This window comes from Heteronotia binoei, chromosome 21 (genome assembly GCF_032191835.1).
Source record: "Heteronotia binoei isolate CCM8104 ecotype False Entrance Well chromosome 21, APGP_CSIRO_Hbin_v1, whole genome shotgun sequence".
Lineage (NCBI taxonomy): Eukaryota > Metazoa > Chordata > Lepidosauria > Squamata > Gekkonidae > Heteronotia > Heteronotia binoei.
In genome coordinates this window covers 161,784,949-161,802,515 of record NC_083243.1, presented here as the reverse complement: position 1 = coordinate 161,802,515, position 17,567 = coordinate 161,784,949, and the positions used below count along the sequence as shown (strand labels likewise).

General features: G+C 48.5%; 1 protein-coding gene across 1 annotated transcript in view; it reads left to right on the top strand.

Annotated features, from left to right (window-relative positions):
* LRRC56 (leucine rich repeat containing 56) overlaps nt 1–17,567 on the top strand; it is an 84,996-nt gene that overhangs the window by 42,199 nt on the left and 25,230 nt on the right. The window contains exons 5-6 of the mRNA XM_060262846.1: nt 14,136–14,232; nt 14,638–14,835. Of these exons, the coding sequence (XP_060118829.1) occupies nt 14,136–14,232; nt 14,638–14,835 (295 nt within the window). The remainder of the gene's footprint in view (nt 1–14,135; nt 14,233–14,637; nt 14,836–17,567) is intronic.

Below are 17,567 nucleotides of genomic sequence, written 5' to 3'. Positions count from 1 at the left end.
GGTAGACAGGTCTTCGGCCATATAGGGCTTTAAAGGTAATAACCAGTACCTTGTAGAGAATCCAGTATACCACTGGTAGCCAGTGCAGCGCCCGCAGTCAAGGCTGTATGTGCTCCCACATGGAGAGCCCCAGTAGTAGCTTGGCTGCCACATTCTGCACTAGCTTCAGCTTCCTGATTCAGGACAGTAGAAAGCATTACTGTAGTCCAATCTCGAGGTGACCATAGCATGGATCACAGTTGCCAAGTCACCACGCTCGAGGAAGGGAACCAACTGCCTTACCCGCCTAAGGTAGTAAAAGGCAGATTTGGCAGTGGCTGCTAACTGGGTCTTCATTATTAGTGAAGGCTCCAGTAGCACACCCAAACTTCTGACCTTGTGTGCCTTTGTAAATGGTGCACCATCAAAGGCTGGTAGGGAAATTTCCCTGCCAGGACCACTCCAACTCAGGCAAAGGACCTTCGTCTTCGGGGGATTCAGCTTCAGTCACCTCAGTCTGAGCCATCCCGCCTCAGCTTGCAATGCTAGGTCCAGGTTTTCCAGGACACAGTCAGACCAGCCGTCCATCAGTAGATAGCGCTTACACTGGTGTAAAAGCCAGTTATGCTGGTGCAGGACACTATCCTGTGCTGCTCAGTACTGTTGGCACAGCTGCAACATGGCAGCTTGCTGGTGGAGCTCCAGCACAAAGCCCTGTACTGCTGGGTATGTGGGTATGCTGGGGGGTGTGGTGGCATTTAAGTGGCTTCCTAAGCACTTCCAGTGAGCGAACACCCCCCCTGAACAGTTGCAAAATTGCACTGGCAAAAAATGCTGGTGCAGCCTATTGGTTCCCATGTTAAGTCAAAATTCGTTGCCCCGTCACTGCTGTGGCCATACCCACAGGAACCCAAGCAGCTCATGATACTGACTTAGGGCACACCCCATCAGCACCCTTCCCTGTGCTGGCTGTATCCCTCCCCAGCAGCCAGTTACACACTCCCACCCTACAAATGCTTCCTGCAGGTCACTCCACAACTCATAAGGTAGGCTAAGTGGCATGGGACAGTGTCTGACAGCTCCCTGCTGTGCAGACTTAGAGCAAGTGAACATGAATGCACTTTGCTGGCAGGGAAAACACAGAGAGGGCACTGAGCACCACCGGACAATCACTTGGCAGAAACACACCACTGGGAGAACCAAGTTCACACCAGCTTTCAGCCCCAGCAGGTACCCTATCTCCTCTCCCAGGATCCACAGGGGCAGCTACAAATGAACAGGTAAGCAAGCCATCCTTTTCCCAACCCCTTTCCCTGCAATGTGGCTTCACTGGTAGCATTTTGCAAAGTGGAGCTGGTCAGCATTAGAGGGACATTCCCTATGGAGGCCTGCAAAGGCTGTCCGAATCCCAGCAACCCCAGAGAGAGATGGGTGTGCAAATTAGGGGATGGAACAAGACAAAGCAGCATGGAAAAGGCACCATGGGGTCGCACAACAGTTTGGTGCTATGGCCATTCTAAGCATCAGCCTTCCCACTGGCCCTCCAAGGAACTGATGACCATGGAGGGAAATGCCATTGCTATGGGTGCACTACCAGGTCCCTGCCACTTGGAATCATACCAGGGTCCAGCGCCTACAGAGCTAGGAGCATTCAATTTGCTTGAGGTGGGTGCACAGGAGATCCACCAGCCTGAGGGATCAGCAGTCTGAGACTGTGCAGTTCCCTCCATGACCACTCCTTCATTCCACATGTTGAAATGGCCACCTGTCATGGGAGATCCTAGCTCTGCTTTCACTGTTGCCCCTTCCCCTTTTCAAATGATCCCCATATGGTTAAAGATCAGAAGGCAAAATCCATCCTCAGGGCATGGATGCCCCTCCAGTCTGGCTGCCCATGCTCCAATGGCAAGCCCATTCACACCTATGGGCATGGGTGTCTGGATACTTTCTCTACCAGATGTGTGGCCACACCCACTAGATGTGTCTCAAGTCCTGCCTTGTCTAGGCCTCCAGTGACTGCTCTGCATTCCATTACCCTGACCATGGACCCTGTGATATGGCCCCTGTGTTGTGGAGCATTGCACAAATGGTTAACAGCTTGGCCACTGCCAAAGGCTGCACAGCTCAGTAGCCCCAAGCTGATGTAGGCAACAGAACTGCAGTTTCAGCTGGCCAAATGCCTGTGCAGTCACCATGTCTGGCAGTAGACGTAGTTGTAGGCTGCATGGTCTGATGGATCACCTTCTGGGTAAAAGATCAGCAAAAATGGCAGCAGGAGGTATTCTTGGTCACTTGGGGGGAATGCAACAAGGCTCATCAGGAGTTGTGCCCTTTCCTGATAATCACCCACCCCTCCCCACAGATTTGACCCAGGAACCATTCTTTCCCTTCCAGCCAGGTGGTCAACAGGCAGTTGATGCCAAATGCTGTGAAGATTTGGACGTCATGGACATGGCCCGGGAACTTGGCTATGAGATTCATAAAATTGCAGGAGGCCTGAACATTTGAGCTGTAGAAGCTATGTTGGTTGTAGTAGACCTGTGGCTCCTCCCCACGATGTTGGGGAAGCCGGTGAATTCCACGAACCCTTCCCTGATGTATGCCAGATTTCCCCCCTCAGTAGAGAAGCAGATGTGCTTCTGTAGGTGGGCACAAAGCCAGCTAGAAAACCAGGCAATGGCAAAAAGACTAATCCTCTAGAAGCAATACAACATTTATAAAGTAGAACAAGGAGTGGATTAGAAGAATGTGTACTGTGATATTTGAAAACAGTGAAGGTTTTATCTTGTTCCATTTTGAAATGAATGTAAACAATCATGTATGAAATGATTGTGAACAAAGGGCTATATAGCAGAATGAACCAGAGCTCTCAACAAAGAGACAGAACAATTGTCAAGCTCAAGGTTCCTGCACCTCAGCTTTGGGAGAAGAGTCTCCAGGTCCAGAGAAGTCAGCAAGCACCTAACAGGACATTGGATTATAATATTGTTTTTGGAGTGCTTGGGACCTATTTTTGGAGACTGTTTCTCTCTACCTGTAGGATGGTGAAGTGTTGCTGCATTATGTAATATTCCTATGTGTATGCATTAAGTGTTCACCACATATATTGTAACTGTTAACATTTATTTTACTTTATTGTGTTTAATGTTGTATTGCTTCTAGAGGATTGGTGTGCTTTGCCTGTAGGTGGGCAAGCATGACATCAAGGTGCGCAGGCAGCGACTTGCAGAGGATTCAGACACCTCAGGGACCTCCACCACAACCCCCTGGAAGGATCCAGTGGCCAGGAATCTCAAGGAAAGCAGGATCTTCTGCAAGATAGGGATAGCATGGGGTGTGAAAGCTAGGGCTGGAGGGCTATCCCTAGCTCCTGGCACAGGGCCTGGATGAAAGCTCTGTCTAAGCAGAACTGATCAAGGTAGGTGCTGCCCAACAGATGCAGGTCACTGATTTGAGCCCAGTAACAGTGGACATGGTGCCTTCTCTGTTGTCACTCTGCCACCCAGACATAGACTGCTAGCAGTAAGTGGATGTGGCAGACCCCTAGCATGGGTGGCAAAGGCAGAAGGGGAAACCATCTTGAGAGTGCCTGGCCAGACCCTGCAGAAAAAGGGGACAGCATTCACTACAGTGAAAGGCTGTGAGAGCCATGTCCTTCCAGCTGGCAGGCACCCTGACCCCCAGACACTACCTATCCCCTTCCTTTGCGGCTCAGTCCCCAGTGCCTACTGTCCTATCTTACCAGTTGAGTGCCATGGTGGGAATGGAGGGGGGCAAGTCAGGATGGTGAGGGGATCAACATCTTCGCATGGTGACTCAGCTTCCCCCTGTGTGTGGGTGGCATTGCTACAGCAACATCTGGTAGCAGCAATGGTCTCCGCCAGCCTAACTGGACCATAGCTGAAAAGGCACTGCTGCAGAGGTTGGTGGTGGAGCAAGTGAGCTCTTTGCCGCCTCCAGGAGCAGCTCTGACACCCCACAGCTCTGTGCCTTCTAGTGAATGATAGTGGAGAGTTTCTGCCCTGAGACATGGATGGAGATGTCCACTCTGAAGCACTGGAATGGTTCCTTCGGTCCCACTTGGAAGCATGTCCAAGCCCTCATGGTTAAAGCTGTCACGCGCAACTAGTGGAGGAGTGTCTGCCTGGAGCAGAGGCCATCATGTGGGCAGTGATACCCTGTGGTGGTGGGTGGCTGTAGCATCAAGGTGCTGTGTGATGAGTGGCAATGTCCCCATTACCACTTAGCCCCAGCTTATGTCCCCATTACCACTTATCCCCTGCCACTTGCAGCCTTGCCAAGCCTCCAAGGTGTGCTGACTGATTTCTTCACTTCCTACAGATGGCTCCCAGTGGTCACCAGGTTAGGTTCCCCATTGAGGAAGGGGACAGTACTGCCATCATCATGCTCTCATCTCCGCAGCTTGGTGTTGCTTCAACACCTCCAGGACCTCATGCCAAGAGCCCAGGCCCACGAGTCTAGCCAGGAGGAGTTGGAGCTCAGTGGCAGGGAGGAGGACTAAAGGGGCCAGCCAGTCAGCCAATGGAGACAAGGCAGTTCAGGGGGAGTGGAGACATGGCAGCACCAGCACCCAACTGGGAAATCCAGCTGATTGCTGTGTTCTCTCCCCATGCTTAGGTCCCTATTCCATGATGCTCGACGCTGAAGTCATGGACCACCTATGCGCCCTGATCTCCAGGAGCCAAACAGCAAAAGAAACTTCCATGGTCCTGTGGTCACTGGGCATCATGAAATCCCCAGGCCCAGCAGCTGAAGGAAAGATGACACAGAGGGCAGACTCCACATCTTCAACTGGCAGCAGCCCTGGCCTGCTGGAAAGAGGGGAAATTGGGGTGGCAGGGGCAAGCCTTGTTCCCCTGAGCCAGGTGTCATGGCTGCTGGTGGCCCAGATGAGGAGGGGGAGGGTCTGGCCCTTGGCTGGGGCCCTGGGCATAGAGCCCATGGCAGGCACAGCCCACACCACTCACCCTACTGGAGAGCTGGTGTGAGTTGTAGGAAGCCTTTGCCAGGGGCCAGCAATGGATGGAGGGGCTGTCAGCATCTGTGACGACAGCTGCCAGGCATCTGGAAGGACTTCTTGCCATTACAAGGGACATTGGTAAGGGACAGGGATGCATCACAAGGCTGCTGGGAGACCTGTCAGAGGTTCTCCAAGCCCCCGTCCATCATGATCTGCAACTCCATTTGCAACCCTCTCTTGCTTGTCATCCAGCCGGGATGACACGGAGGTTGGAACAGGGACACCCTTGTCAGCGTGAGCGATCTGCTGGACAACGTGGCCATTGCTGAGTGTAGAGTACCCGCACATCCACATTGTTGTGATGACAGACCACCCAGTCCATTGTACAGAGACAGCTTGGGGAGGGGGTGGTCTGTTGGGAGGAAGAGTCACACCACCCTCCCTACTGATAGGTGTGCAGGACTTCTGACCAGAGCCAGTCTCTTTAAGAGGGGGTGTGCTGCTGACTGACCCCTCTCTGCCCCTGCCAGTGATGGATGCTTTGATCAAGCCCCTTGACACAGGGCCCCGATTGGTCCTCCTGCCTGCCTATCATGCTATGCCACCCATACCTAGCAACAATTCTGGCACAGACACCACAGATGCCACCACTGCAGCACCTGGGGGGGGGGGAGGAAATGCTTCTCCCCCCCACCACCACCTGCCACCTAATTTTCCCCATAGGGAGATGACTGACAGCACCACAGTTGTGCTGTGGTTGGCCACCACACAGAATTGCTTTGCCTGTTTATAATATTCTATTTATATAAAGCCATCTGAAATGGGTCAAATTCTTTTGTTGTTGTTTTTCTTTAATGCTGAAGACGTGCTTTTAAAATGAAATTAAGAGAGGTGAAGAGCAGATGGCAGTTACCAGAGCAAAAAGAATAGTGTGTATTTTTATTAGTATTGTGGGTTCCAACTATTTATAAACACCATGACTGTCAGATTTTTTTCAAAATCTAGCTTTTCTAATATTTGTAATAGGTAATGCATAGTTCTCCCTAAGAGGCGGAGGACATCTTGGGTGTTTTCCCACCGTCCAATCAGGGAGGCAGGAATCTAAAAGATCTTCCCCTTCCTGTGGCTGTGGGAACCACCCTTCAGTTCTGTTCCTGCCTCAACAGGGAGAGCAAGTGTTTAGAATAGGCTCCTATTCTTTTTCTTGGAGAGAGACTAATTTCTTAAAAAAAAAAAAAAAACTTTCCTCAGATCCTTTTCTTCTCCTTCCTATCCTAATCTAATTATTCTACTTTACCCTTTGTCTAAATACTGCAGCCCTTTGTTCACTCACCAGTTCTTCTTCCTTTCACTACTCCTCCCCCCCCCTTTTCCATTTTCCTTCGGAGAGAGGAGCGGCGCCGCGGAAACCGCGAGCGAAACGCAAGCCGCGGCGCGAATAGAGGCCAGATGGCATGTCGGGGGAGAGATCCTTTTTTAGATGACGACTCGGCACCCGACGCATCGCGCGGGGCCGAAAGGCCGCTTCCCGGAGCCGGCATGACCTTGGGGCTTGCCTCGGCTGCCGGCAACGTGCCCTGTAGGGGCAGAAGAAAAGACGAAAGGAAGCGGCGCTGGTCTTTTTCTGCAGCGGAGGAGGCCTCCTCAGAGCTGCATTCCGGCCGCGACGGCCATTTTGAGCGCCACAAAAAGGCGCGAAAGGAAGCGGGCCTGCAGGCCGACAGCCTCCAGTGGCGGGGGACGATGGATGCCAATCTCCAGGCGGGAGACCCCAGCGCCTTCAGTGACCAGCCAACTCAGGAAGCTCCGCAGACCTACCAGCCCCAGAGGGGCTCTGGTAACGTACCCACCATGGGGCCCTCTTTGTTTGCAGAATTTTTAGACTCCATAAAACAGACCGTGGGTGCGGCAGTTATGGCAGCCACCCACAAGAGACCAAGGTCCCCTAGCCATGCTTCCTCCTCCAGATCCCCATCTCCCAAGAGATCCAGGGGGCATTCTAAGGCTCCAAGGGGTCCCTCAGCCAGTGATTTCCGGGAGGGTGAGAGGCTCCCATATGAAGCTCTATCGGAGGAGTCTTATGGGGAAGAACGGGAGGAGGGTGAATTCCTCTCAGATGAAGAAATAGAGAGCACTACTGTGCCAGAACCCTCCTCACGCCTTTTCAAACCAGAGGAGTTTCAATCCTTCTTCCCAAAGTGCTAGCTGCACTGGACCTTCAGGGGTCACCTGAGGAACAGGAAACTACAAGTTCCCTGACTAACCCCAAAAATAAGCCCAAGGGAAACGCAGAGTTCTTCCCAAGGCACCGTGCTTCGGACAACGTCTTCCCCTTCCCAGAGTTCTTTGAACGTCATTTAAAAGCTGAATGGGCCAAACCAAGTGTCAGCAAGCAGGTTCCCAATTCTGTCAAAAAATTGTATGAGCTTCCCTCTTTTGCTAACGATATGTTACAGGTTCCCCTGGTCGATGCTCCCGTGGCAGCCCTACAGTCCCAGGGGTTGCTAGCTGAGGACGGTCAGGGTTCAGTCCGCGACAGTTGGGACAGGAAAATCGACCTGGCCTTGAGGAGGAGCCACGAGGCCACAGCCCTGGCCATCAAGGCAACTACTGCTACTTCTATTGTGGCTAGAGCAGCAATAGTGTGGGTCAGACGCTTAGCACAACTCGTACCAGACACGGATAAGAGGATTCTGGAGGGCACCAGCAGACTCATGCGGGCAGCAGAGTTCTCAGCGGACGCCTCACTGGACTCCCTTTCGTTCTCAGCCAGGGCGATGGCAGCTAACACCATCGCGAGAAGGGGCTTATGGCTGAGAGCGTGGCCAGCCGACAATCACTCAAAATCCATCGTGTCAGGCTATCCCTTTCAAGGAGAGAAGCTATTCGGGGACTCACTGGAGAAGATCCTGGTGGAGACGCGAGACAAAAAGAAAGCAATGCCAAAGTTTCTGAGACGCCCCGACAGACGGGGGTTCGGTTCTAGTTCCTTTCGTAACACAGCCAACTTCTCCAAGCCTAAACAAGAATACAGAAGACAATCCTGGAGTCAATCCAAACAAACTTTCCACAAGAACTTCTCCAACCCCCGATTCCAGAGGAACCAGCCCAACCGATCGGACAAGTTTGAGAAGGGCCCCAAGCCCAGTAAGGCATGACTGGGATCTCATCCCAGTAGGGGGCCGCCTGCTTCACTTCCATCAAGCCTGGAGGGAGTCACGGGCGGACTCATGGACTCTGGACATTGTTACTCGGGGCTACACGATAGAATTCAAGCGCTCACCCCCAGACCGCTTTATCGTTTCTCCTCTTCGCTCGAACCCGGGTCGGAGGAATGTTACCCTCAGGGCTATAGACCACCTCCTAGAGATCGCAGCTATAGAACAAGTTCCCTTGAACCAGAGATGTCAAGGTGTCTATTCGATCTTCTTCACAGTGCCCAAAAGGAACGGGGACTGGAGGGCGATCCTGGACTTAAAATTCCTGAACAAGAACATCAAACTTCGACACTTCAGAATGGAGTCCATCAGGTCCATTACAGAAGCCCTACATCACCAAGATTACATGGCATCACTGGATCTAACGGAGGCTTATTTGCACATTCCGATCCTACCCGCGCATCGCAGATTTCTTCGTTTTTGCGTGAACAGATCGCACTACCAATTCAGGGCCCTTCCATTCGGCCTGGCGACGGCACCGCGGGTGTTCACCAAGGTCCTGGTGAATCCGATAGCACACCTCAGACAGAGGGGAATCCACGTGCACCCCTATCTCGACGACCTGTTGATAAGATCTTCGTCGAGGAGGGAAGCGGAATTGGACGTCCAGCGCACTGTCAATTGCCTGCAACAGCACGGGTTCTTAATAAACCTATCCAAAAGCCAGTTACATCCGACCCAGAAACTGGAACATCTGGGCATGATAATCGACACCAACTTGAACTCCATATTCCTTCCGGAGGACAAGATCTCAAAGACCAAGACACTGGTACAGCAGGTGATTCAGGGGTCATCATCAACGCTCCTGACACTAGCAAGGCTCATGGGTCTCCTGATCTCGAATCTCGAGGCATTACAGTGGGGTCGCCATCACACCAGACAGTTGCAAATGTTTCTACGACCCTATCAACTCCGCATCATGGAGAGATGTGCCATCTCACTGACGGTACCGATGAAGGTCAAGGAGAGTCTTCTGTGGTGGACCAAGACCACCAACCTTCGGCAGGGAAGAGTCTACGCCGCAGAGAGAGAACTACAACTGTTCTTAGACGCCAGCCTCTCAGGTTGGGGGGCTACTCTCAACGAGGTTCCCACACAGGGTCTGTGGTCAGCCAAGGAGTCGACTCTTCCAATCAACCTTCTGGAGCTCCGGGCCATACGATTGGCACTACTCTACTTTCAGGTCCAGGTATCGGGACAGCACGTGCTAGTGCGAACGGACAATATAGCGGCGAAAGCCTACTTAAACAATCAAGGGGGGTCCAGGTCCAGTTCCCTTTACAAGGAGGCTGCGAAGTTATTCGAATGGGCGGAACTCCATTTAAAATCAATAAGAGCGGAGCACATCAAGGGGGCCTGCAATGTCCAAGCAGACTGGCTCAGTCGGGAGAGCATTCAAGCAGGGGAGTGGTCGCTCAACAGGGCCTTGTTTCTGAAGATAGTGAACCATTTCGGCCCACCTTCACTGGATCTCTTTGCGTCTCACCAGAATCACCAGCTCCCTCGGTTCTTCACGAAGTACTACCACAGTTGGGCGGAGGCCACAGACGCCTTAACATCTCCATGGCCGCAGGATCTCCTATATGCCTTTCCCCCGATACCGGTCATTCCCAAGTTGCTCAGGAAGATCAGCCGGCTGGGGGCCGAGGTCATACTAGTTGCACCCTGGTGGCCTCGTCGTCCTTGGTTTTCTTCAATTCAGCAGATGTCGGTAGAAGAACCCCTCCACCTACCAGTTCAACCAGACATGCTATTGCAGGGACCAGTATGGCACCCCCATCCCGAATGGCTGAGTCTGACCGCGTGGAGGTTGAGAGGAGATCACTACTAGACCTAGGCTATTCTAGTGATGTGACCAATACAATTCTAGCTTCCAGAAGAGAATCCACTACACGGATCTATAACGCGTCTTGGAAGGCCTTCCACAGGTGGTGTAGGAGAAAACAGGTGGACCCGCTACAGCCTACGATCCCTAGGATCCTACAATTTCTTCAAGACGGCCTCCGATCCGGACTGAAACCTGCTACTCTCAGACGACAGGTCGCGGCCCTGGCATCAGTTCTCCAGCAGGTAGATGGCGTACATCTGCCATCCCATCCACACCTTCGGCGGTTCCTTAGAGGGGCTTCCTTGAGCTCTCCACCACAAACGCATCGCTTTCCAACTTGGCGACTGAACACGGTGCTCTCGGCTCTAACCAATCCACCCTTCGAACCATTAATGTCCGTACCATTAAGGATAATGCGCATGAAGACGATTTTCCTGGTGGCAATAACCTCGGCCAGGAGGATCTCGGAAATCGGTGTGCTGTCGGTCAGGAAGGAGCTTTGCATATTTCATAAGGACAAGGTCGTTCTGTACCCGGATCCCACTTTCCGCCCGAAGATTTCCTCTAGATTCCACCAGAGCCAGGAGATCAACCTACCATCGTTTTGTCCAGATCCCAAGCACCCGAAGGAGCGCACGTGGCATACCTTGGACGTGCGCAGGACACTCAAGATCTACTTGATTAGGACTGAGACATTTCGTAAATCTGACGCCATGTTTGTCAATGTGGCAGAACCCAGAATGGGACAGAAGATGTCCAAGTCTGCCATCGGTTATGCAATCAAGCAGTGCATAACGGAGGCATACAAGGCGTTGCACCTCAAAGTTCCACAAGGAATCACGGCACATTCGACCAGGAGTTCAGCGGCCAACGCGGCCTTCAATAAGAACGCCTCTGTCGAGGAGGTGTGCAAGGCAGCTACGTGGTCTTCAATATCCACCTTTATCCGGCACTATAAACTGAATGGCTACGCATCAGCAGACGCCGCCTTCGGCAGGCGAATCCTTCAACACGTCCTGCCCGAGTAGGGCGACCCCACCCTGCTTAACAATACTGCTCTGGGAGCACCCAAGATGTCCTCCGCCTCTTAGGGAGAACGACCCTTGGCACTTACCGTGAGGGGTCCTTCTCCTAAGAGGACAGGAGGACATCTTGCCCTCCCATCTATCGCCCTACCTTGGGCAGCCTGTTCCTACTCCGTTATTCTACACCTGTTGCTGGTACTTTCTACTAATTATGTCCATTGTCATGGGCCTGTTTTTTCTCTCTTACGTTCCTTTTTTAGGGTTTACCTTGAATTTCAATCTGCCGCGTTTAGGCAGTTGTACCTGACGTACCGTTATCTGTTTGCATGAGAAGTTCCTTTTTTTTACTAGATATAGGTTTTTTGTACTGCTTCTCGGAGTCACCCGAACTGAAGGGTGGTTCCCACAGCCACAGGAAGGGGAAGATCTTTTAGATTCCTGCCTCCCTGATTGGACGGTGGGAAAACACCCAAGATGTCCTCCTGTCCTCTTAGGAGAAGGACCCCTCACGGTAAGTGCCAAGGGTCGTTCTATCAAATGCTTTTCAAAAATGTCTACACTTTGCATTTGCTCAATTGCACTCACATGATCCTCCAGCAGCCCATGCTGGACTATCCTGAAACCTGTTGTTTCCACCAATGTGCCACCCACCTCCTGCTCTTGTTTCAATTAGCCTGCCATTGGAAAGGACTGGGGAGCTGGATGTTTCATGGTGAGAGGAAGGGGAAGCCCTTTTTTATTAGTCATAACTTTAGCAAAAATAATTGCTTGAATTATAGTGAAACACTTGATGTTGCAGAACTGTTATATAGTCATATTGTTTGAAACACAAAAAGATGGCCTTTAAATGACCTATGACATAGTTCCTTGTTGCTTAGGTATGGAAGATCAATTCTTTTCACGCACAATAGTTTAATGTACAATGGTGTTTAAATAATAAATGCTGAAATACAAAATACTATGTAATGAAGTTTATACATGTTATGTTAGACATTATAGAACTACCTGAATATATTGTACATCAATGTACATCAAAATATTATTCAGTGCTGCTGGCCCAAGCTGGCTTTTCCTCTTGACTTCAAAAAATGTCAGTCTGGGAAAGCTAGTTGTCATGAATGTGTATTATGGAAGTCTATTGTTAGATCATCTGAATTCTGGGATGCTGTTAGCAAGCAGTTCTGTATCAACAGTCCTGAGGCACAAATCCTTTTGTTCACTTTCCTCCCTCTCTGTCTGCAGTGCCATAAAGTCCTTTATTGCCTAGAGAAAGTGTTGAATGTAATCTGGGGTGCAGTTTGGGGTTAGCAACAAATAGATGCCTTTCTCAATATAACAGGCAGAGGGGTCCATAAGAGCTTGCCTTGTCCTTGTATCCCCCTCCCCTACTATTTCTTTTTTGCCTTCCTTTGCACACCCCATTGCCTCTCCGATTTTCTTGCTTTCTTCTTGTCTTCTCACCCACCAGCCTACCAACCTTTTTGTGTTCTCCTACCTTCAGCTTGCCTTCCTTCCCTCCACTGGCAGCCCAGGGAAGTCTAGCTGAGTTGCACAGTGGTTGCCAATGCAGGGTCCAGTTGTGTGGTGACCACTGCTGGGCAGGTGTGGCCCAGTTACAAGGTAGCCTCCCATGGTGCCATTGTGTACTTAGTCACAGGGTGGATGATGGGCTGAATGGTGGAAGCCCCGATGAGTCCTTTATCATCAAATCACATGATTGGATAGGGACAGGACCCTTTCTATGGTTGTATTGACTTTTCAGTTCTGCCGAGCTTCTCTTTAAAGAATCTGTCTTAGCAACATTGAGGTGGTTTCCTAGTAACCTCCAAAATGGCCACTGAAAGCTCAATAAGGCTACAGGCATATTTCTGTTATTTTGGGGAGTTTTATTCTGCTGATGTACTTTTTTTAGATTTGAGGGGGATTTTTTTTTTTTGCAAACTTGTGACGACTTTTAGGTTTGTAGTGAAATCTATCCCTGTATTTCCCTAGTTCCTTTTTACTGATCTGTTGGCCTGGTTCAGAATTAGTCATATAACATGAAGGACAAGATTTAAATTTTAAATTAACTTAAATTTGAGTTGCAGTTAGGGTTGCCAGTTCTAGGTTGGGAAATTTCTGGAGACTTAGGCATGGAGCCTGGAAGGATGGAGCTTTGGGTAGGGGGAGTCTCACAGTAGGAATATGTTATCCCAGAATCAATCTTCTGAATCAATTTTCTCAAATGAACTGATTTCTGTAGCCTGCAGAGAAGTTTTAATTTTGGGAGAATTCCAGGCTCCACCTGGGGTTGGGAGGCCTAGCTGCATACATGCAGTTCCATAGGCAGCCCCTTTGTCAAAGGATACTTCGGGGCAGGGCTTTTTTTGTAGAAAATCCCAGCAGGAATTCGTTTGCATATTAGGCCACACACCACATGGCACCATTGTTTAACACAGGGCTTTTTCTATAAAAAGCTCAGCAGGAATTCATTTGCATATTAGGCCACACCTCCTGACACCAAGCCAGCCAGAACTGCGTTTCTGTGTGTTCCTCCTAAAAAAAGCCCTGCTTAGGGGTTGAACGAGCTTTTGTTTTGTTTTGTTTTATTAATTTATTTCTCCTTGGTAGAAGATTGATTTAAGCCTTGAAGTGTGCAAACAGAATCTGAAGGATAAAAGTGGAGAATACACTACCATATCTAGTGCCCATTTTGTCTCCATGCTTGAGTGTGCATTAGTGTCTCTAAGAAGAAGATGATGCTTCCAGCTCATTGCCCAGGGCTCAGCTTGCCTGTAGTTTGCCCCCTAGAATACATTCTAAATCTATCATATTTTTTCTAGTTGAGGCACTCTCATACTGATTTTCAGTTCTGCACTTTTTTCACCAGCCATTGGAACAAAGTACACTATTTCTGGGAATGTAGGTGTATGCTGTCATCACATTTTTAAAATCTGAACCGGGTGTGATGCATAATCACAAATCTTTGCTGACAGAAATGTAATTTCTGGACGTTTCCTTCTCCTACTTTACACTTACATGTGCTCCTGAATACAAATGTAATATGATTAACTAGTGGGAGAGCTGGGCTTCAAAGTCTCTGTTGCAACTCTTGTTCTCTTAAGGGACCTTGGAACAGCATTGTCACATCTTCAAGTCCTTTGGATGGCTCGCTGTGGGCTTTCAGACTTAGATGGCATCTCTTCCTGCTGTTCTTTGAAGGTAGGGTGATTAATTATTTCACAAACTCCTGCAATTGATACATTTACTCAATATTTATCTTCCTTGTACTTCCATTCATTAGTTCTTTCAATGGACTATCCCTTTCTCTTTCAAGGGACTTTATACATTTTAGGTACTATACATGGAAGTAGATCAGACTTTAAAACGTTAAGGGCCCTAGAATCTTTTTTAAAAGACACTAAGTACGGATCAAATGCATGTTGTGCAGAAAGGAATCACCACCATAGTTTATCATATATTGTACTCAAGCTGACTCCTGGTTCTAAGAGTTCAAAATTATTAACAATCTAAAATAAAATATTGTGCTATATCCAAAAGACTAGAAAACATGCATTCAAATGCTTCAGCTTAATATAGCTTACTTAAATATTTCTTCCCCCCTAGGAACTCTTTGTAGCGTACAACAATATTGCTGACTTAAGCCCTGTGAGCCTGTTGGAACATCTTGAAATTCTAGACCTAGAAGGAAACAGCATTGAGGACATTGGTCAGGTTCAGTATCTAGAACTCTGTACCAAACTGACTACTCTTACCATGGAAGGGAATCTCATTTGCCTGAAACCAAGTCCACAATATTCAGAGGTAAATTTTATTCAAACTGCATGACAAAATAGTTGTTTCTTAGGTTGCTTCTACATAATGATGAGTCTCTGTTGTTACATTCATTGCTGCTGCTTTTTTGCTGGCTTTTAAAAACACAGTTGTCACATCGATGTTGTGCACAGAATCAGCTTGGCTTAGCTTGGCATGCTCTCTTTCTCTCTGATCCATTCAAAGCCAAGCAAGGCTGCGAAAGATCCCTTTCCCCATCCTACATTTCAGCCGCGCTATCACCAGCATTTGCAACCTGGGAATTGTTCTGTTTCTCCCCTTCCCTCTCTCCCCTCCCTTCTGGGTCTTCTTGAATCAGGAACTACTACCAAGAGTTAGATCAAGATGAGTAGCTACATGAGTCTGTTTGTAGCAGTAGAAAAAAGGAATAGTCCAGCAGTACCTTAAAGACTTTACAACATTTGTGGCAGGGTAAGAGCTTTTGTGAGTCACTGTTCACTTGACCCTGTGCACTTTGCTTGTTGTCCCTGCTTTGTCTCAAAACCTCAGGGATCGTGAAATCATTTGTTATGAGGGCCAGATCTAACATAAATGAGACCTTATCAGGCCAGACTATGTGCGTCATAAAATGTAATGCCAAGTAGAAAAGGTATAAACTTTATAAAGGACACAAACACAATTAAAGATTTTTTTAAAAAATAAAATAAAATATGCTTAAAAGATTAGCACTCTTGCAATATTTTGTTTATTTAACAGTCTGTGATAACTGCCACCTCTTGTTCTGAATTATTCCATCAAAATCTGGATACAGCCTTTTTCCATCTGAGGTGGGTCAGAGAGTTGGTCCTGTATCTCAACCCCCATGACCTGGCTACAGTAACCCACTAAATGGTCACTTCCAGGCTAGATTATTGTAACTCTTTCTACGTGGGGCTGCCCTTGATCCTCCTTCGGAAACTCCAGCTGGTGCAGAACACTGCTGCATGGCTGTTGACTTTGTCTCCTATACGGACACGGATCCATCCTGTGCTGCGTGAACTGCACTGGCTACACATTGAGTACCGGATCTGGTTCAGGGTGTTGGTACTTACTTTTAAAGCCCTATACAGCCAGGGGCCAGCATACCTTTGGAACCACCTCTCTCTGTATGAGCCCCATAGGTCCTTAGGATCAACAAACCAACAATTTTTGGTAATAGCCAGCCCCAGAGACGTCCATCTGGTCGGTGGAATGAGCTCCCTCTGGAGATCCGGGCCCTGCAGGATCTGTTTCAATTCCGCAATGCCTGCAAAACAGAGCTCTTTCACCAGGCTTTCAGCTGAGGCAGTAGGCGTCACTTGTTACCGGCCTCCCCCCCCCTTATTCCATCCCAGTGCTACAAGATCTGCTGGACCTGGACAATAGGTCACATCTGTGAGGCAGAATCTGTCGTTGTAATTTTAGATTTTATATATTTTAAATTGATTGTTTACTGTTTTTACTGTTGACTGTTTTTATGAGGTAACCCACCCTGAGCCTGTTCTACGGGAAGGGCAGGCTAAAAATTGAATTAATTAAATAAATAAATACAATGCCTGTGCTGTAGCAATCCTGAGTATACTGTTCAGGTGTTGTTCAGGTGTGCATCTGTAAGTTGCAAACCTAATTTTGATTTATTGACATTCATTACAGAAATCTCATGGTCAATGCTTTGAGCCTAAGACCCAGGGGAAAACATGAAATGGCTGGGCATTGCAAGCTTTTGTACAGAAGTTGCTTCATGTACTGGTCAGCCAATAGAGAAAATAGAGGCTTTGTTCTGTAGCTTGATTGAGCAAACCTGGCAAAGCAAGCTGTGATACAGAAGGAAGCAGACAACAGTGAGTTGCTCGTGGGCCTGATAGGAGTCCTCTGGGGCCTGATCCGTCCCCCAGGCCACATGTTTAATGCCCCTGGTCTACATCATGTTATATGCTAATTTATGCTAATTTCAACCCTGTCTATAAGTTTAAATGCTTTTCTCCCATTTCATTGTATCTGAAGTGTGTGTGTACACACAAAAGCATGTACCTTGAATAAACCTTTGTGGGTCTTAAAGGTGTTACTGGACTTTAGCTTTATTCTGTTGCTTCAGACCAACATGGCTACCCACCTGGATCTTCTTCACTGAATGTTTTCTAGTTGAAGCACCTGTCCTGCTTTGTACACCGCATTGGAAAGATCAGCAGTGGGTAGCAGTGAAGGAACACTTTCAGTAGCTATGCATAAGTTTTGCAGTAGAGCCAATAGCAGTTCTATGGGGCAGCTTGAGGAGTAGAAAACAGCACAGAGGGAAATACTGCAGCCAGCTCTCCCCATAGGCCTGGATGCAAGAAGAAAAGAGCATGCATGACTCTGGGAGACTCAAATCTCCCATCAAATGTCTGCCTCAAAACCATATGTTTTAACTTAACATTCAAAAGGTCTATGTAAGGTGAAAAGAGGCTTAAAATTTTCTGAGTGCTGTTGAGTTGTTTGTTTATAAAATGTTTTTTTTATTGTATTTTATTGTTTTATCATATGTTGTACTCTGCCCTGAGCCCTACGGGAAATGGGTGGAATAGAAATATACTAAAATAAAATAAATAAAGGTGTCACTCACAAGACACTTTTGCCCAAAAACTAATACATGTATTATGGTAAAAGCTTTTGTGAGTCAGAGTCCATTTCATCAAGTGCATGAATTGTTACATGGTAAATGTGTGTGTGTGTATACATGTGTGCATGCACAGAAACATGTACAT